Here is a 21,231-nt window from a genome sequence, read left to right as displayed (position 1 = left end):
GGCTGCTGCTCTTCTCTTGATGTTATCTGAAGGCTTGACATGAATTTGAAATGTATTAACTCATAAAATGATGTCCTGAGGTTAAGAGAGACAGAATTTAATTAAGAATATTGCTCAGTTTTACTTGAATGTGAGTGTGTGTCAGTACAGTTATGCTGTGAGAGGTTTCAAATAAAGGCAAAACATTGTCAGTGGTTTGACAGTGATGTATAAATTAATGTCACAGACGGAAACAAATTCATGATCTATTTAAAGACATAACACATGAGAAGACACAAGTCTAAACAGTATCCTTTAGTGCACTTGTTTTTCAGTTAGATTAAAGCAGGAGCAGCCAATCAAACCATTATCATTCTTAAGAGACAGACAAAGACAGAACATCCAATCATACAAATAATGATAGTGGATACAGTGCTCCCTACAAAGCTTGCCTTCACAGAAGTGCTTTCAAACACATTGACACTGCCTCCGTTTAGCACTGGACAAAGATAAACTGATAATTCAGATCGGGGAAGAGCAAACTGTCATCTCCACTTGACTGCACAATCTTCATCTTGGGAAACCGAACATTCAGTCTGAGTGTTGTCATCACTTGTTAATGAGATCACCAGTATGTGCCAGAGCAAGGCAGTTTCCCAGCATATCCACAAGAGTCCATGCTGGCAGCTGTGTTAGCTGTCATACCAGTCCAGAAAGAGGAGTGAGAAAGAGCACATGACGAGGAAGAAGAGGATCCATACCCGGAAGCCGGCGTTGTTTTTGATTGCCTTGGGATTGAAGAGAGAATACAGAAGAACATTATACATTTTTATAAGACATTTTACAGATCAGATGTATAGAAATCAACCAAAGGAGGACATCATATTTATGAGTAGTACTCATGTTTTTAATCTAGTGAGTGTTACCTCTCGTATGTCTTCATTGCCTTCTTTCACGTTCTCCGTAGCTCCCACAACCAGCTGATGAATGTTGTCAATCTCTGATTCCTATCATGGAGAGTGAGAACGGTTTATGTGCAACTTATTCTCAAAAAACCATGTTAATGAAACGAAAGGTAGTCAGCTCACTTGGTGCAGCACTTTCTCAGCGAAGATCTCCTGAAGTCGAGAGATCTCCACCACCTTCCCCTCGATTTGCCTGATGCACACAAAAAATGAAGCATGAAACATCCCATGAAAACAGTGTGCCTAGCCATTTTAAACCCCTCCAGATGACATCAATATTACTGGGGCAGGTCTGGTAATTTTCACCTCAGGACCTAAGGAATTTTGCCATCTGGAACAAACATGTCAGTGATTTTCTCTGGCTGCCATAGCAATAATTCCATCTGCAAACACCTATGTCCTTGGGTCATTTTAATCCTCTCTGGATCGACATCTGCTATTTCAAATAAGTGTTGTCTTGCTCACCTGGCATTTCAATCACTTGGGGCATGTAATTTAGTGGGAGGGACGTGAGGATGTGTAACAGCCACACTTAAGTGTCTCTGGATTACAGCAGTTAGATCCTAATAAATGATTTAACGTTCACAGAACAGAGTGAAATCACTGACCTGCCCTGAACACAGTTCACAACAAACTTATTAAAAAGGAAGGGGAACATGTTTGCTGAGGGAGTCTCACCTCACTTCATCCACCAGGTTGCTCATCTCACTCACCAACCTCTGGTTTTCCTGCTCAAACTAGACAGAAATACACAGCTGACACTTTCACGTCTTCATCAGCGACGCTTATGTAAATGTCAGATTTTAATGTAGTACAACAGGAACATCGGATATCTGAACATTTTAGGTGTCCAACAAAAAGACTGGATCAATTTAGGTGATTGTTTGTGTGACAATACACTGAAGTGATTGTGTTCTATTTCTATAATGACAAACACCTAAAAAACTAAGTTAGTCAGTTATCTGGACCTCTACTAATGTGATTCTCCTCCTCAGTAATGCACTAAATGTGTAAGTCCCTGTGCATTTAGATGTCATCTAATAATAGCTTTCCATTCCTCAACACCTGAATCGTATGGATCTATATATACTGCATAACATAAATAATGAATGATGACATCTGAGGCGCTGTACCATCTGGATCTCCTCAGGAGAGAGCTCGTCCTCCACTCGGCCCTCCTCCCACAGGTGTTCCACTGTGTTGTCCAGGACCTCTGACACACTCTTTTCTACAGGAAGACAAACAGAGTGAAAACACTTGATGTAGCAACAAAAACTCCCAACGTTTTACTCAGTACTTCTTCACTGGGTTTATCTGAGTCACACATGAAGTCGCTAGTTCTCTGTGAAAGGGAAAATTTAGCTCAAAGTTGATTATTTAGATGGATGTAGTCACTTTAGAGCAGCCAGTTTGGCTATTTATCTTCAGATGTTTTCTTTTTGGTCAAATCCTGATGGTTTGGATGACATAAAACCTGTAGAATTACAAGTTATTGAATGTGATTTAATCAGAGTCCCCACAATGGATCATCATGTGAAGTGACACAACACTTTATAATTACAGTTTGCAGATGAAACACACACACACATCTGTCCTGCTGTTCTTCAGATGGCTGTGAATATGAAACTAATGAAGTGGAACCATTTAACACAATTTAGGAGCTGGTGTAGATAAGATCCAAGTTAACATTGGCTGCTAATCTTAGCTGCTGAACAAACTGCTTCACAAAAATTCTTCCTATAATCAGTTTTAAAAAAAGAGCGTTTCTTTGACCTGCACAGAACACAGGTATAACATTTTTTTGAAGGGGCATATATAGTAAACTAAATACACAAAATACCAAACCAGTGAAAAATATTAGACTACCCACACAAAATGTAGTAACAGGGCTGCTTGTACCAGAAATACAGTGGAGTGTTTCAGCTGACTCCCTGTCTTACCAGTACTTTCTTCCTTGACAGTTTTCTCCTCCGTGGGCTCCACCTCTTGCGCTTTCTCCACCCGACTGTGGTGTTCTGGTGCCAGTCTGGACCTGAAACCATGTGAATCAAGATGATTAATTGGCTTTTAAGGTCACTATAGTCCTAAAATGATTTAAAAAAATGTAAATAATGAATTGTGTGAATGAGGTATGCATAGATTTTAATAATTGCAAATACTCACAATCTCTTCTTGTCCACCATCCTCTTGACTCTGATTGCTCTCTGCTCAGAGTACAGCTTACACACTCCTTAGAGACAGAAGAGATGTGTACAACAGTGATACCACAGCAACCATCATCTCTTTCTTAAAATGTTAATGTTCTTTACGATACACAAATGGACAAGTGCAAAATAGTTGTAGACTTGTCATATAGCAGGTTCTCTCTGGACTATTTTGATGCATCGACAGAGGACTGCACTAAATTGTAATGAGCTGCATGAACTCACCTCTCAGATACATTTCAATGAGGTCCAGTACTGCTCCTCTGTGCTCTTTGATCTGGGCTGATGTCACCTTCTTCTCCGCTACATCAACAACAACAACAACACATTCACTTACTAGTTTTCTCTTGATGTTTTGTAATTCAACACAGTTGAGTGCTGAGTTAAAAAAAATGAATAATCTGAACATATTCTATGTTTCATATAATATTTGAAAGCTAGTTCATTGGCTGCACACCTTCATTGCGTAGCAGCCTGATGGCTTCAGAGCAGGTTCTCATGAAGATCTGAGCGTCCTGGTCGATCTGATCTCGTTCACTGTCCGTCATGCGGGTCAGATCTGATGAGATGAGACTGTAGAACGCAAGAAAACAATCACAGTGGGTTTAAATACTTTGTATGCAAGTATCAAAAGCTGAACGATGAATTGAAAACCTAACAAAGACTCACTAAAGCAATGTAGCACTGTATGTACCACAACTTCCTCCTCCCTTTACTAATAAAATCCGTCAACTACTTCATGTATTTCCTTTATTCTGATTCAAGGTCAGAGGCAGAGGCCGATCATACCAGGCCCTGAGCTCATGTTTTATCCCATTGAGAGGAAACTAAAACATTCTTGAATAGCACAATCACACAGAGAGAACATGTGAACTCAACATAAGAAAGTGCATGACTACGACTCAGATGCAGGTTGTTCCTGCTGTCAGGCCACAGTGTGCAGCTGAGACTGAATGTTTCCCTCTGGTGGACTGCTAAGACACAACAAGTAGGAACAGGGCACTGAGAAGCTGTGATGCTCCTCTGGTGCAAAGCTGGTTTCAGTTGGTTAGACTTCATTTTGAATAAGTGTGACTGGATTAAGTATTTCTTGCGTAAGGTATCACTGTTCATGCAAACACCTAAAGGGATAATGTTAAACTAGAGGTGAAACAAGAAGCCGATCAGCAGGAAATCAACAACTTATCATGTTTTTTTGTTTGTTTGTTTGTTTGTAAGCAGACTTACTCAAAAAATACACAACTGATTTCCATGACATTTTGTGCAGGAGTGGAGAATGACCGAAGGAAGAACACATTAAAATTTGGAACAATCCAGATAAACAGCCAGATCCAAGATTTTCCCCCCACTTTCTTTAACATGGTGAGATAGGGCGATAGGCTTGACAGAGGTACATGCTCTCGGAGTGCTCCTCTAGTTTCATATTGAACTGTTTTTTCAATTATTTTTCTATCAAAATGCTAAACATTTTCTTGGGCCAGCTTCTTGAGTGTGAACGTTTGCCATTTTTCCCAGGTTCATGTCTTGATATATTTCGTCTGTTGTTTGCAGAAAACAATCTATCTGAAGACGTGACCTTGGACTCTGGGAATATGTGTTGCTCCCATCTATTTTAGAGTTATCATCCGTGAGGCTTTTACTATAATTAGCCATTATTTATTCATGCTTGGACTGAAATTGTGGCCATTATTCTGTCTGGCTAAGTCAAATGATGTAGAGGAAAATGGAGGATGAGGCTGAACGTAGACACACCAGTGACGGCATCTTGATGGATTTTCCCAGGACTAAATACGACTCAACTCCACCCCTCAGCATCTCTAATGTTGAGTTAATGTGTTCTGTAGAGACTTTATCAACAAGCCTAACTAAACATGGGCTCCTCCACACACACCCACACCTACAGAACACAGAAAGGGCCTTGGAGAGAGGAAAGCCTGGATTAGTCCCAGGGCGTGATTTGTTCTCCACTTGGTTGCAGCTCAATTATTCCAGACAATTAGACTGGAGCCTGCCGCTACAGACCACCCTGCTCGCTGCTGACCTCGTGCCAGTAGCAAGGCCCTGCAGCACACACACACACGCACACACACACACACGCACACACACACACACACACACACAAACATTAAGAGCCCCATCATAACCCTGACCTCAAAGTGCTTGTCCCTTTCTCTGCAGCATCGGTAGGTTTTCCTACTGTCGTTGTGGATTGTGGTGGATGACAGTGACTTTTTGGAAATGCTTACCTTCCAGCGCTCACATAATCTTTCCTGTGTTGCAGCAGAAAGTCTTTGAGCTTGGTGATGTTCACGATCTGCCAAGATAAAGTGATAAAAATCATTAGTTGACTTCATTACCTTCATGTCAACGGGTCTCTTTAACTGTGATGTTTCGGTTGCTCCTTCAAATATGTAAACCCTGTAAACACAGCTTAAGAAAGAGTTTTAAGACATGTACCAGGAAACCATTTTCTCCAAACTACATTTAGACAGAGCCAGAGTAAATGTAGAAATTTGTATTTATTGGACGACAGGCGACTACTGTCTGTCTATCTCTGAATTCTCAATATTTACTTTTACAATTCATCAAGTCTGTGACATACAGAAATCAAACCAGCAATTTCCTCCTCAAACAGCTCTCATAAATACAAGTGCATACAGAGCACTGACAGAGCGGTCTCTAATAAGCTTTAAATTCACGATCTGCTACTATTTATCACTGAGAAAATGTCCAAGTGTATGTGTGCACAGGAAAACCAGAGGAAACTTGCTTCAATCCAATATTTGCTCCTGTAATTTGGTCAAATATTAAAAAAGAACAAATTGCTTCCCTGTCCACAGAGCGGTGCTGGCAGAGAACGAGTGGGTGTGAACACAGCCGGCTCTGTGAGATCCAGAGGAGGACAGGACGGAGACAAGCCCGAGACTGAGAAATGACACAATGAGTTTGACTGTGACAGCGACCTCAGAGCGTAGGAGATTATTTTGATAGCATAATGACGCTGTCTTCGGCCTTCAGCCTTTTCACTCTAACAACCTCAATTATCAAATTGCCCTGGCTGTGAGGAGCAACCTGGCACCAGCCGTCTAATAATGTCTCTAAACATTCACTCCCAGCGTCACGGTGACCTGAGGCGCTGTTTTATTTGAGCTGACGTTTGAAAAAAATGACTATTTCTTCTATGCAGAGCAAAGGTGTCAAGATAAACAGAGCAGGGCAATTTGTTCGAAACCAAGCTCTCCCTTCTCTGGTTTGGAAGAAACCTCAGTGGCGTAAGACACTGCTGTGGGGCACAAGCTCAGGCACGTCGACCCTTGTAATAATACAATTATTAGAGGTCAAGAGTTAATTGTTGTTCAGAGCAGTTGAGCTTAGCGAGGGGGGTTCAGGGGAGAACAGAACCTTTCTTATGGTTCAAGTCTTTCCAAACATTGAACGTTATGTAGTGTCTCAGTGAATTAGAGAACTTTGATTGAGCTCCTATGAGTCCGACACTTATTGTATATCCAGTGGATAACTTGTTTTTTAAAATGTACTTGGGTTGGAAAGAATGGACAATCTTGCAGCATGCAAATATGCATCTTAAGCTGCTTTCAGACATGCACTGGACTCCGCAGTTCCTCCAAGTTTCCTCCGTCGGGGTTGCATGTGAACGAAAGTGTGAGACGCTCCAGAGTTTCTAATGACTTCTCTCTAATGTCTGGCCTCCAAGAATAAAGTCCATAGAAATCCAGGAGATCCCATCAGAAACTATTATCACAATAGAAATACAAGTTTTTTTCTTAACAATTTTAAGTAAACAATTGTTGTATATTTTTATATATTTTTTCCTTTTAGTTTCCTATGATAATAATCTGGATATCTTTGGGATTTACACTAGATCAGACAAAAACAAGAAACCGACATTGATCTCTTAGTGATTTATATAAAGAGATTTTTGAATTTGCTGACAGGTCTTTAAATGTTAAAGATGCAGTATGGTCATAACGTGATGTTATAAGTTCTTCAACTCCCAATTCTCAAGCATTAAATCGTTATTTATAAACCAGGAAAACTGCGATGTTTTTGCCCTTTTTTTCTGGACTATCCATGACCTGCCACAAAGTGAAACACGATTAGCACTTGGCTTCAGTCTTTTATTTGTGTACAAGCTAGTGTATTTATCTGAATAACTGTGTTTATGGTACTACACCTTTTTGACCAGCAGGCAGAGCTAAATCCACAGCATTAGAAGATGCTGGTTTAGAGCTCAACCCAGTGAGTTCATGTGTATGTTTGTCTGTGTGATGTGGGGGTGCGAGGGAGCGTCAAGAGTGCTGCTCTGGGGGTTGAGCTGTCTCCTGTGTGTATACATTGGGGCTCAGATTCCCAGCACAACCTCAAGGGTTTGCAGGGGGTCAGAGGGATCAATTGCTCTTGTAACTTAAGACCCTAAAGAGCAAGTAATTCCTCAACAATGAGGAAGAGGGTGGCCTTGTGCATACGGCTCACCGCCGTGTGTGTGTAGGTATATGCGAGTGTGTGCGCACACAGACGACATAGGTGTGTGTGTGTGTGTGTGTGTGTGTGTGTGTGTGTGTGTGTGTGTGTGTGTGTGTGTGTGTGTGTGTGTGTGTGTGTGTGTGTGTGTGTGTGTGTGTGTGTGTGTGTGTGTGTGTGTGTGTGTGAGGCAGAGCTCGCAGCGAAGGCAGGAGGAGACAGTCTGCCGGGCTACATCTAATCTCGTCATCATCAAAGACCCCCACTTTACCTCCTCACTTTCTCCTTCCCCCTGCTTCCCTCCAGCCCCGACTGAGCCCAAACAAACCATCAGGGGGGATTATTATGAGGAAGAAAAGAGAAAAGGCTTAGCTTGCAGATTTCTAAAGAGCTTGGATGGCTCTTTGTTTTGCTAAATCCAGGTAACTGACAGAATTTGATGATGGCTGCCCTGCTTGTGTTTAAGTCCCTGTGTGTCCTGACCGAGGGCGATCCACACTGACGCCATGCTATGTTGTGTTTAGGTATGTGGGCCTGATACATAAAGGATGTTTCAGTGGAGAAGACTGCGCCGCATGTTGATTTTATTATCATGTTTATGTCTGACTCTCTAATGGGCTCAGTTTTGTCTTCTTGTGTCTATTCGCAGTTCGAGAGCTTCACTCAGCTCTATAAACAAAAAGCACCAGCAAACAACGCTTTTAAGATGATCCCTGAACTGAATCATTGACCTTTTTTGATAAGTTTATAACGCGTTTCAGATTTTTACTTGATTAGTAATTTAGAGTCAAAACTGTATAAGCAGCTATAATACACAACAGTCTTAGTATTCAGTTTTGATCATGCAGGTAGGTTCATGCATCGATAAAAAATGTCAAATTACAAAACCTAGATTGTGCACTTATTGTTGTGTTGTGTGCAGTGTGAATGATGCTGCTGAGGCTCAGTGAGTAGTATTGTGTTGGCGACATTCCGACAGAGACGGGGCTTGTCGTCTGTTTTGGTCAAATTTAAATTAAAACTACAAATGTGCATTTTGAAGCAACCACATCACATTTCAGTATCAAACACATTATTGTCTGTGTCACATTTAACTATGAAAAATCTGGGCATCACAGTGGACAGAAGAAATAAATAAGCACAAAGGCAATGTTGTCTGTGTGAAGGGAAGAAGGGACAACTAGTGATGGGTCAGCATCAGATAGATTATTGCAGATATTTAGAAAAATGGAAGCACCTAAAAATGTAAACTGCATGTTAAATTTAAGTAATCATTTGCAAGTATCCTGTGGTCCATGTGATATATTCTATAGAGCAAATTTTCTTTAAAGGAACCTGATTATGTAATACTGCAAGAGTACTGTTTGTGATTCCTGCTGTGTGTTTCTGAATAATCTGAACATGTTTCATAAGCATCGTTACCTTTCTTCTTCTCACTCAGTGTTTACAGAAAGCAGAGTCAGAGGTGCCTGCATGTTGCTTGGATTAACACCATGATACAATAATTGATTTATCCTGACAGCCTAATACACATCAAGCCTCACTTCCAATTCTAAAGTGTAAAATCCAAAATTACACCCACACCTCGGATTGAATTTGGGAAAGTGTTTCTGAAAGGTTTTCCAGTGTTTCATCCGACAACTGGTTTTGATTTCTTTCTAGTAATTTGACCAGTATGTTTTCAGCATTGTTTTATCCCATTTTCAGAAAAAAATAATGGAATCATGATACCAATAAAAACCTAACCTGTGGGGTGGTCACCCAGATCTGTGAGATATACATCCCATACAACCTAGTATCAAATATTCCTACAGATGATAATAATATAAGTACTTGAAGTGTCTTAAGCTTTAATTTAGAGGAATAAAAAAATAGATCTAATAGAATTGATTCAATAAAAGAACCAAAAGTTAAAACCAGGATGGGTCACAGAGACCATATAATCCCATAACTTGTTGTGGAATGTAAAATGTACTAAATTACATCTTGTAAAGTAAACAGCAGAAATGAATATGAATTTGAAAATTGATCTTTGCTATATATCATAGATACTCCATTTGTAATGAAAGTTTTAAAAAGAAAAACAGTTTCTCTCGACTCCAAATTGGACTGAATCACGGAGCACAGAGTCTGTTAATCTTGTGTACTATCAGTGTGTAAATGAGTATCATAGATTTTTTTTAAAAATCATTTAAAGAATTTGAAGAACGATAATCAAAGGGTGTACGTGTGGAAACAACAGACTTCTCAGCTGAGTGGATGACTGACGGAGAATATTGCCAGACTCAACCTCTTGAGGAAGAAAAAAACGAAGAAAATGAGGACCTGGACAGTTTGCGCCTCTGAGGCAGTAAACAAACCTCTTATTCTGTCGACCTTTGCCTTAAACAGTGTGTTTGATCTACTGTAGATGACGGATGACAGTGAAGTGAGAAGCCAAACAATACGTAATGTTTGCTGTTATTAGTTAGTTACTCAAACAACAGCATCACTTGAACTATTCAACATCAGTGTGAAATAACAATACATAATTAATACTCAATGCTCTCTTGCACGGACATCCTAATCTATAAGAAAAAGGCACCCTGGTGTCCTTAGGAGATGTCATCTGTTTTAGATGAGTACACATCTGTTGTAGTTTCATGGTTCAGACTCTCAGTGTTTTGGAGTGTCAGGGTCAAGTATGCAGCCTGCTGTCATCTGCATTGGTAGTATTTCAGCGATTGTAAATCACAATAACTGAGATTTGTCTAACAACAGAGCCTTACAACATTCTTTAAAAAGTTTCCACAGCTGCTGCTGTAGTCTTGCTTCATGTTTTAATGTTTAAATAGAGTCTTCATCTATTGTATTCAACATTACTTTTTGTTCTACTTAAACTATTTATTCTGCGGGGAATCTGGTGTCCATCTCGTGATTTAGCGTTTGACACACATCTGTAAATCTGTGTTTCACCACTTTCTTCCTCTTTTATTTTCAATTTCATGAATCATGCAACAAAAAAACACTGTTGCACGCAGCGAAACAAAATCAAGATTGTGCTTGGGCCTGACAGCAGATGCCTCAGAATTCAATTTGCCTGGCTTTCGTGGGAAAACAGTGCAGAGATTAGGCCAACTGGTAAAGAGACCATTTAGCAGCATGTTCATCTCAGGGTGATCCCCGCAGATCACTTCCCCATGGCTAAAGTGCCGACTCAACATAGAGCCGGTTTAGACAGCTGTATGTGAGCATGTATTTGCCTGTGTGCCAATATAGTTTGTGACTTGAAACATTAAAGAGGAAACTTAATACACTGAAGAGATTCAACAGCTTCTCCTATTCAGGCCTGATTTTGAAATAAATAACACACTTTCATACAGTTTGCCAAACAAAGACTTTAGTCAGACCTCATGTTGACTCATGACAACAATGTTGTATTATACTCATAATTTAATACATGAATGATTGTTTTCCATTCTCTTAAATATTTGTTGGATGTGTACTGTACACATATGTGAATATTCAAATAGGTTAATTTTAGTAACAGTACTTACAGCCATTTATGGCTTTTTATTCTTGATAAAAAACATTATTGTAAGATTAGGCCAGAAAAAATATTCAAGAGAAAAGGACAAATTTCTTTCTAGACCCATAATTTCCCTAAAAGTTATATACATGTCGTTTTTCAGCTTTTCCACCATGAAATACAACACATTTGCAAATAAGTCCCTGTTCCATCTGAATGACAAAACAAAAAATATCCACATCATTAATTTAACACATCCCAGTTTTACTGGGGAAAAAAAGTCATGTTCATTGTCTGACATTATGCGGTTCGATAGAGTATGACCAAAACATGACTTTATTGAAATTCCAAATGTTTAAAATAACATTATGGGCTTGGAAACTTGATAATTTCTAACAGAAATTTTGAGTAAAGCAGTTTGTGTATATTTAAACTGTTGGTTTGAGAATAAATAGGGATATTAGTTCAATGTGCTAAATGGTCAGAGGGAACAAGCCCTTTTCCAACAGCACAAAATACTTTGAAACTTTTAATGGCTTACAAGAAAACACTGTGAGAGGGAGCCAATTTTGGAATACCAACACTAAAGGCACAGTTGGGAGCCCAGCACTATTTTCTACACACAATTTTACAATTTCAGAGTGACCCCCTTCATTTAAAATGGAAAAGGGCAGCATGCTATGGAGAGAGAAGAGGTGGTGCGGTGAAATGGAGATCCCAGTGCCCCAAACCGACCCCTATGAGGTAAAAGATTCCCCAGACCAAACCCCACCCTGCAAACACTGGCCCTCTTATTAGTCAATCAAGCCCTTTTTTGCATTGCTTTGAAAGAAGCTACATTTCCTTTCTCATGGCGCATGAGTGGAAAAAAGCCTCACTGGACCACTGTGTATTTGTCAACTTTGATGTTTTCTTTCTAAATTTGTGAAGCTTCAGTGGGAACTTGGAGAGTTATGCATGTCAGGGTACTCACATCTGTTGTGCATTAGGTGCCGGCCGTCAACATTGTTACTGGGGACCTAATTTAATATTTTCTTTGTTTTGATCTTCCACCTTTAATCACTGGCTCTTGGGAAGATCGGCTTTCCCCAAGAAATTGCTCGAGAGCCGAAAGAAAATGTTATTGCAGCGTGTTTATGGAATCATACATGTAAAGAGGGGACTCGCACAAAAAAAGCTGCCTATGTCAGGCTGTAAAGAGAGAAGAATGGTTACTTGAGCTGGGGGAGATGTGGGTGAAAACCGCGACATAACTGTAAGCAGTCAGGACATTCCAAACTCGCAATTTCAATTTCTACAAAAGCTGCTTTACGAGGACCATTTGAGATGATATCTGCAGTGCGATGGAGACAGCGGCGGGGGGGAGGAGAGCAGAGGGCAGGAACCACAGGATAGGTTTTGGTTTCTTTTGATTCAGCATCAGTGCTTTTATTAAACCACCAGTTCTAATATCAATGTTTCAGGACATAACAAAAAGCTGGTTGTGCAGAGCTGCTGAGACTGGGCTCAAGTTTGCCTCAGACTCATTGTTGGAGACATCAGGTAAAACATCCTGACTCTCGGAGGGAAACGTAAAGTGGTTCTTCAAGGTGACTTTGAAGAGGTTTGTGTTCATGATATTCATGTTAGGCCAACGACTCTTAGCTGTATAAGCAACACTCGTGACATGGAGGGAAGCCTTTGTGTTGCCAACGGTAACTGCCAACCATTGATGATGTCTCTGTACTTCAGTGGAAGAATAACATTTGAGATGTTTCCTGAGCTAATTTAATGCCAATGTTGCCTTTCCTGCCAAGTTTCTAAGTTCAGTGTCCCATTACACGAGTTTAAACTCGTTAAACTTGTTTTCACCAATATATTTAAGCTTATGTGATATTTCCTACAATTAAATCAAGATTAGTTAAGCATAGTTAAGTTAAAAGAGGCACTGGGATCAGAATTTCCTTGCTGTAATGTAATTACAACCTGAAGTTGAACATCTCTCTAGTGAACCACTTTATTAATTAGAGCAGGATATCATATCATCATCCATCACATTGGTTCATTTTCTGCATTACTTTTAAACCCAGACCTGTTGGTGTCAGATCTCAAGCAGAGCAGTTGATCTGCTCATCCATTTGAAGGAGCCTTTAATCAGTCAGCAGTAAACCGTGCCAGAGATGCAGAAATACCTACCGAGACATTAGATTAATTACTAAAAGACCAAATGACAATTATTCAGGCTGAGGTCCTTTTGCTAAATGTGATTTAGAGCCTTATGCCACTGTTGCAGGGTTCCCACGCCTTCATAAACATCAACTTCAAGAACATTTCTAGGACTTCCAGGCCCAATTTCCTCAGATTAAAGAATTCTACATGGCACAGTTTGAGACATGGATCAAGGTTAATAAATGTTATAACACTAAAGCTGTTTTCAGACATGAATTCCGGGAAATGTCCAAACAGAGTTTGGAAATTCTCCGGATTTTGCCTTTCACAGGTAAGGACACAGCAGGATATTCTCCAGAGACACATTCACAACAACATGGAAGTGTTCAGGTGAGGGGTTGAGGGCATGCAGGAGGCAGGACGTAACATATGAATTCTGTTGCAGAGATCATGTGTTTTGGTTTGGCACATTGACACTGGCATCAATGTCCTACTAGAGTCTTGTTGCCTTCCAAGTTGACATCTTCTTCTGTGTTGCCTACGTGTATGGCACGTCTTACGGTGAATCATCTGGATAATCTCCTGCTGTATTCTCACATGGGCTCATTCGGACATTAACATGAATTTTTACTAGGTGGCCGACAGGAGGAACTCCAGAGAATGTCTGCAACACTGACTCGGACAGTTGCGTTCTTACATACAGCTCCCCCTTATCATTTCATTAGCTTATCCGGAGTTCAGTGCAGTACTGAAAGCAGCTTAAGATTTTTTAGCTCATACAGAGTACTATTTAAAGGCTTGAATGTGTGAAAACTACAAAGTCACTTATGTGTGCTATGTTTCAGTGATGTCAGATTGAAATGGCAGAATAAAAAGCAGACTGTGGTCTCTTACACACACACACAGACAGCAACACATAGCCTCTTGCTAACATTATGCCAGAACTTTAATTTAAACTTTTCCACAGACTATATCAATTCAAGCACTTTCAATTACCGATTGAGGAGCCACCCTGCAAGATGAGTTAGAGTGACAGGAAGAGTGTATTAACAGCAGACATGATGATCCAGCCTGATAGTTGTGCAGGTAATATCTGTGGGGAAAGTATGAGGATGTTTTTCAGGCAGAGCAGTACTCACTCAAAGAGCTTCCCTCTCATTAAAATCGAAATATTTGATTGCATAAAAATAAGCTGTGTTAAATTACAAAACTGGTTCATGATAAACACAGTGAGCTTTATTCATTGCTGCACTTTGTCTTCTTTAACAATGGAATCAAAATGTGCTACGTTACTTTTAGTTTTGTTATTATATACATGTTGACTTGGCAGGAGTTACTATCATAGTGGACACACTGTAAACATGGACAAGACCATAAGGTTAGTATTTCTCCTGTGTAAAGCTGTGTCACCGTTTCTTGAACATTATCATAGAAATAATCTCTTAACGAGGCCATAACAGTTTGAAATTAGGTTTAATTACGTTTTGACATCTTCTTACACTGGACCAGATTAAAACATCTGTTCACTTCGGTTAAACCTGGACCAGATGATGATGATGATCGTGGTTAGGTTTGACAGATATGATGTCTGAGTTGGGTGCAGACAAATCTGTCAACTGTCAGATCCCTCTTTAGCCAAGTGTCTATCTCTCCATGTGTTTGAGTGCATCAGACACAGTTTAAAATAACTAAACGCTACATTTTAATTCAACATTGTTTTTACAAGACAGTAACTTGTGTTAAAACATCCCTGCTGTCATCAACTGTGAAGTCAGGGTCGGTGCTAGGCTGCTAGCCCTGTTAGCTAAAGCTAACTCGGGGGAAACACTCACCACTTCCTTCGCCTTCGGAGAGAAGCCGCTCTTTGTCCTGGTCCGCCGGAAAATCTCATCTTTCGTGGAGTCGAAGCCGACTCCTATCGCCTTGTTCCTGGTTTTCACTGTCTTCACACTGGCTTTAAACAGACTAGTTATATCCACAGCCATGATGTCCCGGGCAGCTGTAAACAAACTGACACGTCACCGGCAGAGGACGTCATCATCCTGCGACCCGGAGTTTTCCCTGAGACGGAGAAGAAAGCCTTACGTTTTACCTTAAGGTTTTATTAAGATTTATTCATAATAGCGTCGTTTGTGCTTCATATTATTCACATCTTACAAGAGCCTGGACTGATAACAGATCACTCCTCGACCTGATTCAGCTCCAGGCAGCGAAAATGTTCAAATTTCAAAAAAATCTCTTAAATATAATAACTTAAGTTGGAAGAGACTCAAGTGTAAGTTTTTTCTGTGCAGTCAGGTGATCATGTTGAACAGCTCAGTTCAACAGAGTCATGCTGACATTTCTAATTGATATTAATGTGCTGCAAGGATGTGCAATTTTTTTTATTTAATCCATCATATAATCAATATGTGTGAATATCTTTCAGATAAAAATGCCTCTACAACTTCTTGAGGGGATGACCAGCCGGAAAAGAAGACCTAACTGGACCGACCAGGAGTGTCTCCTTCTCGCCCAGTTAATGCAGGAGAGGAGGGAGGTAATCAGAGGGAAGTGCAGCACCGGAATATCAGTACAAGACAAGAGACAAGCCTGGGAGGACATCACCCAAGCCATCAACACCGCATTTCCACAGATTCAGCGAACAGTGTCGGACTGCAACAAAAAGTGGGAAAATCTGCTGGCAAAGTCGAGGGAGGAGATCAAACGACAGAGAAGGCAAGCGGATACAGGTGATGGAAATCTGCCCTTCAATGCCTATAACTCATAATACCAGTGTTAAATCTGCAATCTGAGACTACCAAAGTCAAGAGGGTTTTTAAGAGTTAAAAGATATAATACATTTGCAAATTCCAAATCTCTATTTATATGTTGAATTTATTAAATGTGTTATTAATGAATGCATACCTTTTCTATCAACAGATGAAGGCATGTCTCTTGAAGAATTCAGCACTGTGACCCAAATAGTGATTTCTGTGATGAACCTCTCAGATATGCTGCAGCAAGATCGAGAGGACTCTTCAGTGTCAGACTTTGTGGAAACTCCTCAAAACAGGTAAAACATTTGTTATATTAGTGGCTTCTCTCGTGTGCTCAGACTGTGCCAAAGTTACTTGTAATTTGTCACTGTCAATCTGGCCAAATTTAACCTTAACCTAGAATGGCACTCAGTAGAGTGCATACCTCTGCAAAGTCCCAACAGCCCCTAAAGGAAACCCTATTTAAATTCACTAGATCCAGATTTTAGCCTCCTTTTTGGAGGTAACTATGCACGTGGTTGGAGATGTGAGAAATTGTGTCTTTCCCCCATTTCAGCTGTGATCAAAATGGAAACGACCACAGAAGTGATGAAGGTTTCCCAAACAAACGTCCACTGACAGACCACGAGTTCCTCTCCTATCCACATCCATCCACTTCTCCAGCAGAGCAGAAATTTTCTGCTTTTACAAATATTCCTAAATCCCTTGCAGTACAGTTCAGTAGTCCCCATGCGGCCATCTTTACTGCCTCTGGAGAACACTCGTATACTCCTGGCTCTGCTTCTCCAACCTCAGTGCACTGCACAGCTCTGCAAGAACGAATGGATTTGGAAATGTCTGTGCTGCGAAGACAAGAGGCTGTCCTCAAGCTGCAAGAGGAATATTACACGCTAAAAATTAAGCTGATGAAAAAGAAAATGGAAGAGCCACTTGAAAAGGACTAACACAATTGTAGCAAACTCAGTTGCAGACTTATGTGACTGTCGCCTGTGAAATGTGGCTCGTGGAAATCCAATGAGTGTTATGATTTGTCAGTTTTATAGATTAAATCTGTAATGTTTTGTGTAGCAGAGAGAAGGGAAACACCAAAAACACTTTATTCAGGGTGAAGACTCATTCCATATTCCGCTGTTGTGAAACTCTCATCAGGTTTGTCCCATTATGCTGAATAATAATCTTCATGTGACCTGATCTGTTGGTAACAGGTCAAATAAAAGTCTGAGGATATTCTGCATCCACCAAGTTATATGTTGTTCTGTTTCCAAATGAATGTGTTTTTCAATGACTCAGATTGTATTCAATATTTATTCCTATACGGGTCAAAACAGTATTGTCTTTCCTGTCTGTCTATCTGTCTGTACAGAGCTCCCAGTGTTGTGAGGATGTTTGAGTGAGGAAATGATTTTTGTGTTTTTTCTTCAGTGATGTCTTTAGGAGAAAGTATGTTTTATGACTGACTGTCCAATCTTTGTGCAACACTGTTATACATCATTAAATTTGTAGCACAATGAAGGTATAGGGATTCATAATGTATTGCCTTACATTATTACCACTTTAGTGTCATATTGAGAAAAGAAAATTACTGCAGAATTATAAAATCAAAACTGTACCGAGTCCTTTGTATTTGATTAAACAAATGTGACCATCTAGAGTGAATTTTGGTCCAATGTAAATCAGTTGTTGCTTGAATACATGAGTAAGTTTGTATTGGAAATACAGAGCAGCTTTTGATTAAAGCTTACGTCATAAGTGTGATATATGAGCTTACCATCCATCTATGTTGACAGATGACGTATTAATAAATAGGCTATATACAGTAACTGTAGAATTTCACATACTAAATTGTGTAATTCTTGAAATTGATTTATATTTTGTAGAAAGCATAATTTGTGTTTTTCCTGGCCTGAAATTCCAATTCATTCTAGTAGCTTTACACTGTGAGACATTTTGTTTATTTACTGATTCCTGCCATTTACTCCTAAGTGCAAATTTGAAAGCTGTAAATGTTTGACATATACCAATAAACATATTTATGAAAATTTAACTTGATCCTGCCAGTGAGAGTAAATCCAAACTAATGTCCTGTCTAGACAAATGTAGTTATTTATGCGTAATATTCCTCATAAATCCATTTATTTGTAAGTGACTGGCGTTGGCACTCAGATGTAAGTGGTGGGGGCCCAGAGTGTTGAATAAAAGTCTGTGATTTGCTGTGTGGTTTGCTCATTTCCTTTGTTAGTGTTGTGCCAGACTGTGTTACAGCTGAGTGCTGGGACTGTCTCTCCGTTTCTGCCGCCTCAGCATTAAGTCCTCATCATTTGTTTTTTCATTCACTCTTTCAGCTTTGACTGTGGAAAGAGAGCAGCTATTCAGGGACCAAGGTTATTGGCTCAAACTGAGGCATGATTGCCCTTTTGATACCTAATGTGTTGATGTGAGCTAACCGAGCATTAAAGTTTCCTAGCTTTTATCTTACCACGGGATAAAACACATTATAACTATAACAGCTTGCTGCAAGCATGTACTGTACTGGGCCTGAATGGGAAATAGGATAACTGGCAATAAAAGATTTGTATCTCCCTATGTTCAGTTTTTTACCTGAACATTGGTAACTTTAGTTTGACTCTTTACATTTACATGAAACATGAGAAACTTAGTTATTTATAACTTATTCATAATAAGACCGTATCCATGTTTCTGAAGACGTTCAACATGTTCCTCCAAAAGGCCAATCACACAAGTCCACACACTGTTTTCCATCATATACTGAAAAACTAACATTCATCAGGTCACTCTCATTCTCTGAATCAGTGGTTCCCAACATTTGTCTGCTGCAGCAAACCTCACATCCATTTCAGATGAGGACTTATTTTATCTGCACTATTTTAAAATGTCCATACGGATTAAGTATACACTGAATCTCAATGCTTAAAGTTACATTTATATACATAACCAAAGTACAGCCATAAATATTCAGTTTAGATCAACTCAATTTAAACAGCTTTATGTTTAGCTAACTGCTTCATTAGCTTTACAATAGTTCATTCATCACAATGTCAAACCATTATAACCAGTACGTTAAGCTAACTTTTTTTGTGAAGCATGAAGTGTGGTAGAGAGTGGGGGTGCCCCTTAGCTACTTATTTCAACTGTTTATCGTTAACATTGAGCTGTTTCTACTGTTTATAGACTCTTTTAGCCAACTTTTATATATTATAAAGTATCATTTCTAGATCTTTTACCAATCCATTTCAACTTTTTGTCCATTCTAACCATTTATCCATTTACCTGCTATCTTTTCTTGTAAGTTTTCTCACACTCTTTCAATTGCAGGAATTGTTAGGTTTGAATAGACGTTTTCAAATCAAATACACTTTAATATTCCCATGGGGAAATTTGTCTTGGGCCAAAGTGCTACAGCAGCTGCAGAACATTACATTGTACAAAAAAAAAAATACAGTACACAAGGACATATCATGTATGACCCTGAATAATAATGCAGAATAATGTGAGTTGAATATTGCAACTGCCATAAGAGATGAAAAAATCAAACTGCCATTAAAACTTGGACCACACAGTAGAACTAGAGCTCTGAGTTGGAGAAGGGGACAGGCAGTGATCAGGCCAGGATCACTGGTAGAGAGCCAGACCGGCAGCAGGACACATAACAGGACTATCGGAGCAGAGTTTGAGGCCGCGATAATCTCTATAAAGGGATTCTACATGTGAATATGCAGAATCTTTGGGGCGAGGGACAAGATTTTGGGGCCGGAAGCTTTCTGTTCGAGCAGTTATTAGTTGCCCACAGGTAAACAGTCCGTGTGGAGAGCAAAAACAAATTGACCAAATCGGTTATTTTTATTTTATCTTCATTAACATGCAGATAGCTGTTAATAGAGATTAACCAAAATGTTGTGTGGACGTAAAGAAAGCGACACTAAGTACCCCCAAATATTGGCCGTTGCACACAGAGGCTAATTCATCGTTCAACATTTGCCAATGGGTTCTGAGATTGAGGCCGAGCAGACTGATAGAGGATCTTGAGCTGGTGTAAGATGGGTCAGCCATATATAGAAACATGCTGCAAGTAGCAAAGACAAAGCAGAAGAGATGAATCTGAACCCGACTTTTGAAGTTTGGGAAGTTGGTTACTCATCAGTGGTGCTGGAAAATTATTTATAATATGTCACTATAGCATTGAACAACAAGCTGTGCATGTAGCTCCTCTGTGCTACTTGTGGTGCATTTGTTTTTGGTGCATTTCCTTGTTATGTTTTGTGCAGTTGTAGCGCATGTGTTGAATTAAATAAAAAATTGTTACTTGTGCATTGTATATTTGCATGTGTTTTCTTCGGTCGCAGTGCGTTGAACTCTCTCAGCCGCTGTACATTCCTAGATACGATCTATCCCTATACGAAGCGTCAGTGATGGTATCCATTCCTCCCGTCTGTGACAGATGAGCCATGTTTTGGAGTATCCTCTGGGCAGTCCACTTAACTGTCTGAAAAGGAACCCCTTAATCTCCACTTTCTCTTTGTTTGGACTATTATCAGACCTGTCAGTCCTGGCTGCTTTATCTTCATAGAACTCATCTATTGGCTGTTTGACGTTGGCTTAATTCTATCAAAGGCCCTTATCTCTGCTTTGCCTGGGGATGCATCCTTCCTCTGACTCGCTAGAACAGTCCTGGCTCTGATAAGAGGATCACTTATTAGGGTGAATAACTCTGTTTGGTGTAAGGGCTTTTTAATACATGTTGTGGCTCATTGGGCTTACGTTTTCCTCTTGTGTTTTGCCTGGTTCAAGTCCATCAGTGTGCTTTTTCTCTATATGGGCTGTTTATTAATAGGTTGTATTCTGAAACCTGGGCTAATGACACAACGCTATCCCATCAGCCACTGCTGATCCAGATCTGAGATTGTCCCCTTTGATGGCAGTTAGCCTTCTCTGTCTTTTGGCAGTAGTCACTTGAAGCAGTCTGAAGGAATGTTATGCATCTTGATCTGATGAAGAGCAATTACATGGGAGGGAGCAGTTGCCTTTGAGGTGGAAGCTTACCTGCCACACCCTGCAGGCTTACAAATAAGCCTCTGGACACAACCCAAATCTGTGAGAATGGTCCATTTTCTTCTTGTCCTTTTCCTTGTCACATATAGTCTGACAAGATCTGACAGGTGGGGGTAGAGAGG

The 21,231-nt window shown here is 39.9% G+C and overlaps 2 protein-coding genes across 3 annotated transcripts; one reads left to right on the top strand and one right to left on the bottom strand.

Moving 5' to 3' along the window:
• Positions 1-81: 81 nt before the first annotated feature.
• Positions 82-15,335, bottom strand: stx18 (syntaxin 18). The gene is made up of 11 exons (XM_035152196.1): positions 15,116-15,335; positions 5,395-5,462; positions 3,606-3,721; positions 3,374-3,451; positions 3,108-3,174; positions 2,885-2,976; positions 2,078-2,172; positions 1,623-1,681; positions 1,068-1,137; positions 906-986; positions 82-767 (listed from the first exon to the last, which is right to left on the bottom strand). Exons 1-11 carry the CDS (start codon positions 15,266-15,268, stop codon positions 672-674), a joined length of 975 nt encoding a protein of 324 aa, XP_035008087.1. The 5' UTR covers positions 15,269-15,335; the 3' UTR covers positions 82-671.
• On the top strand, positions 15,282-18,253 carry LOC118104906 (myb-related transcription factor, partner of profilin). 2 transcript variants are annotated; one of them, XM_035152198.1, is made up of 4 exons: positions 15,282-15,381; positions 15,712-16,015; positions 16,206-16,338; positions 16,599-18,253. In XM_035152198.1, exons 2-4 carry the CDS (start codon positions 15,718-15,720, stop codon positions 16,984-16,986), a joined length of 819 nt encoding a protein of 272 aa, XP_035008089.1. In that variant the 5' UTR covers positions 15,282-15,381; positions 15,712-15,717; the 3' UTR covers positions 16,987-18,253. The 2 variants fall into 2 exon arrangements, with proteins under 2 accessions (XP_035008089.1, XP_035008088.1); XM_035152197.1 differs by having other exon boundaries at positions 15,336-15,558.
• Positions 18,254-21,231: the final 2,978 nt, after the last annotated feature.

The sequence above is a fragment of the Hippoglossus stenolepis genome, chromosome 3 (assembly GCF_022539355.2).
Source record: "Hippoglossus stenolepis isolate QCI-W04-F060 chromosome 3, HSTE1.2, whole genome shotgun sequence".
NCBI lineage: Eukaryota > Metazoa > Chordata > Actinopteri > Pleuronectiformes > Pleuronectidae > Hippoglossus > Hippoglossus stenolepis.
The sequence above is the reverse complement of the archived record's forward strand: the minus strand, read 5'-3'. Positions and strand labels throughout refer to the sequence as shown.

Coding starts and splice junctions, on each gene's coding strand:
- stx18 (XM_035152196.1), bottom strand. CDS start 15,268: ATGGCTGTGGATATAACTAGTCTGTTTAAAGCCAGTGTGAAGACAGTG. Junction 3,722..5,394: donor GATTATGTGAGCGCTGGAAG/GTAAGCATTTCC, acceptor TGCGTTCTACAG/TCTCATCTCATCAGATCTGA. Junction 987..1,067: donor CTGAGAAAGTGCTGCACCAA/GTGAGCTGACTA, acceptor TCTCCATGATAG/GAATCAGAGATTGACAACAT.
- LOC118104906 (XM_035152198.1), top strand. CDS start 15,718: ATGCCTCTACAACTTCTTGAGGGGATGACCAGCCGGAAAAGAAGACCT. Junction 16,016..16,205: donor GAGAAGGCAAGCGGATACAG/GTGATGGAAATC, acceptor TTCTATCAACAG/ATGAAGGCATGTCTCTTGAA. Junction 16,339..16,598: donor GTGGAAACTCCTCAAAACAG/GTAAAACATTTG, acceptor CCCCCATTTCAG/CTGTGATCAAAATGGAAACG.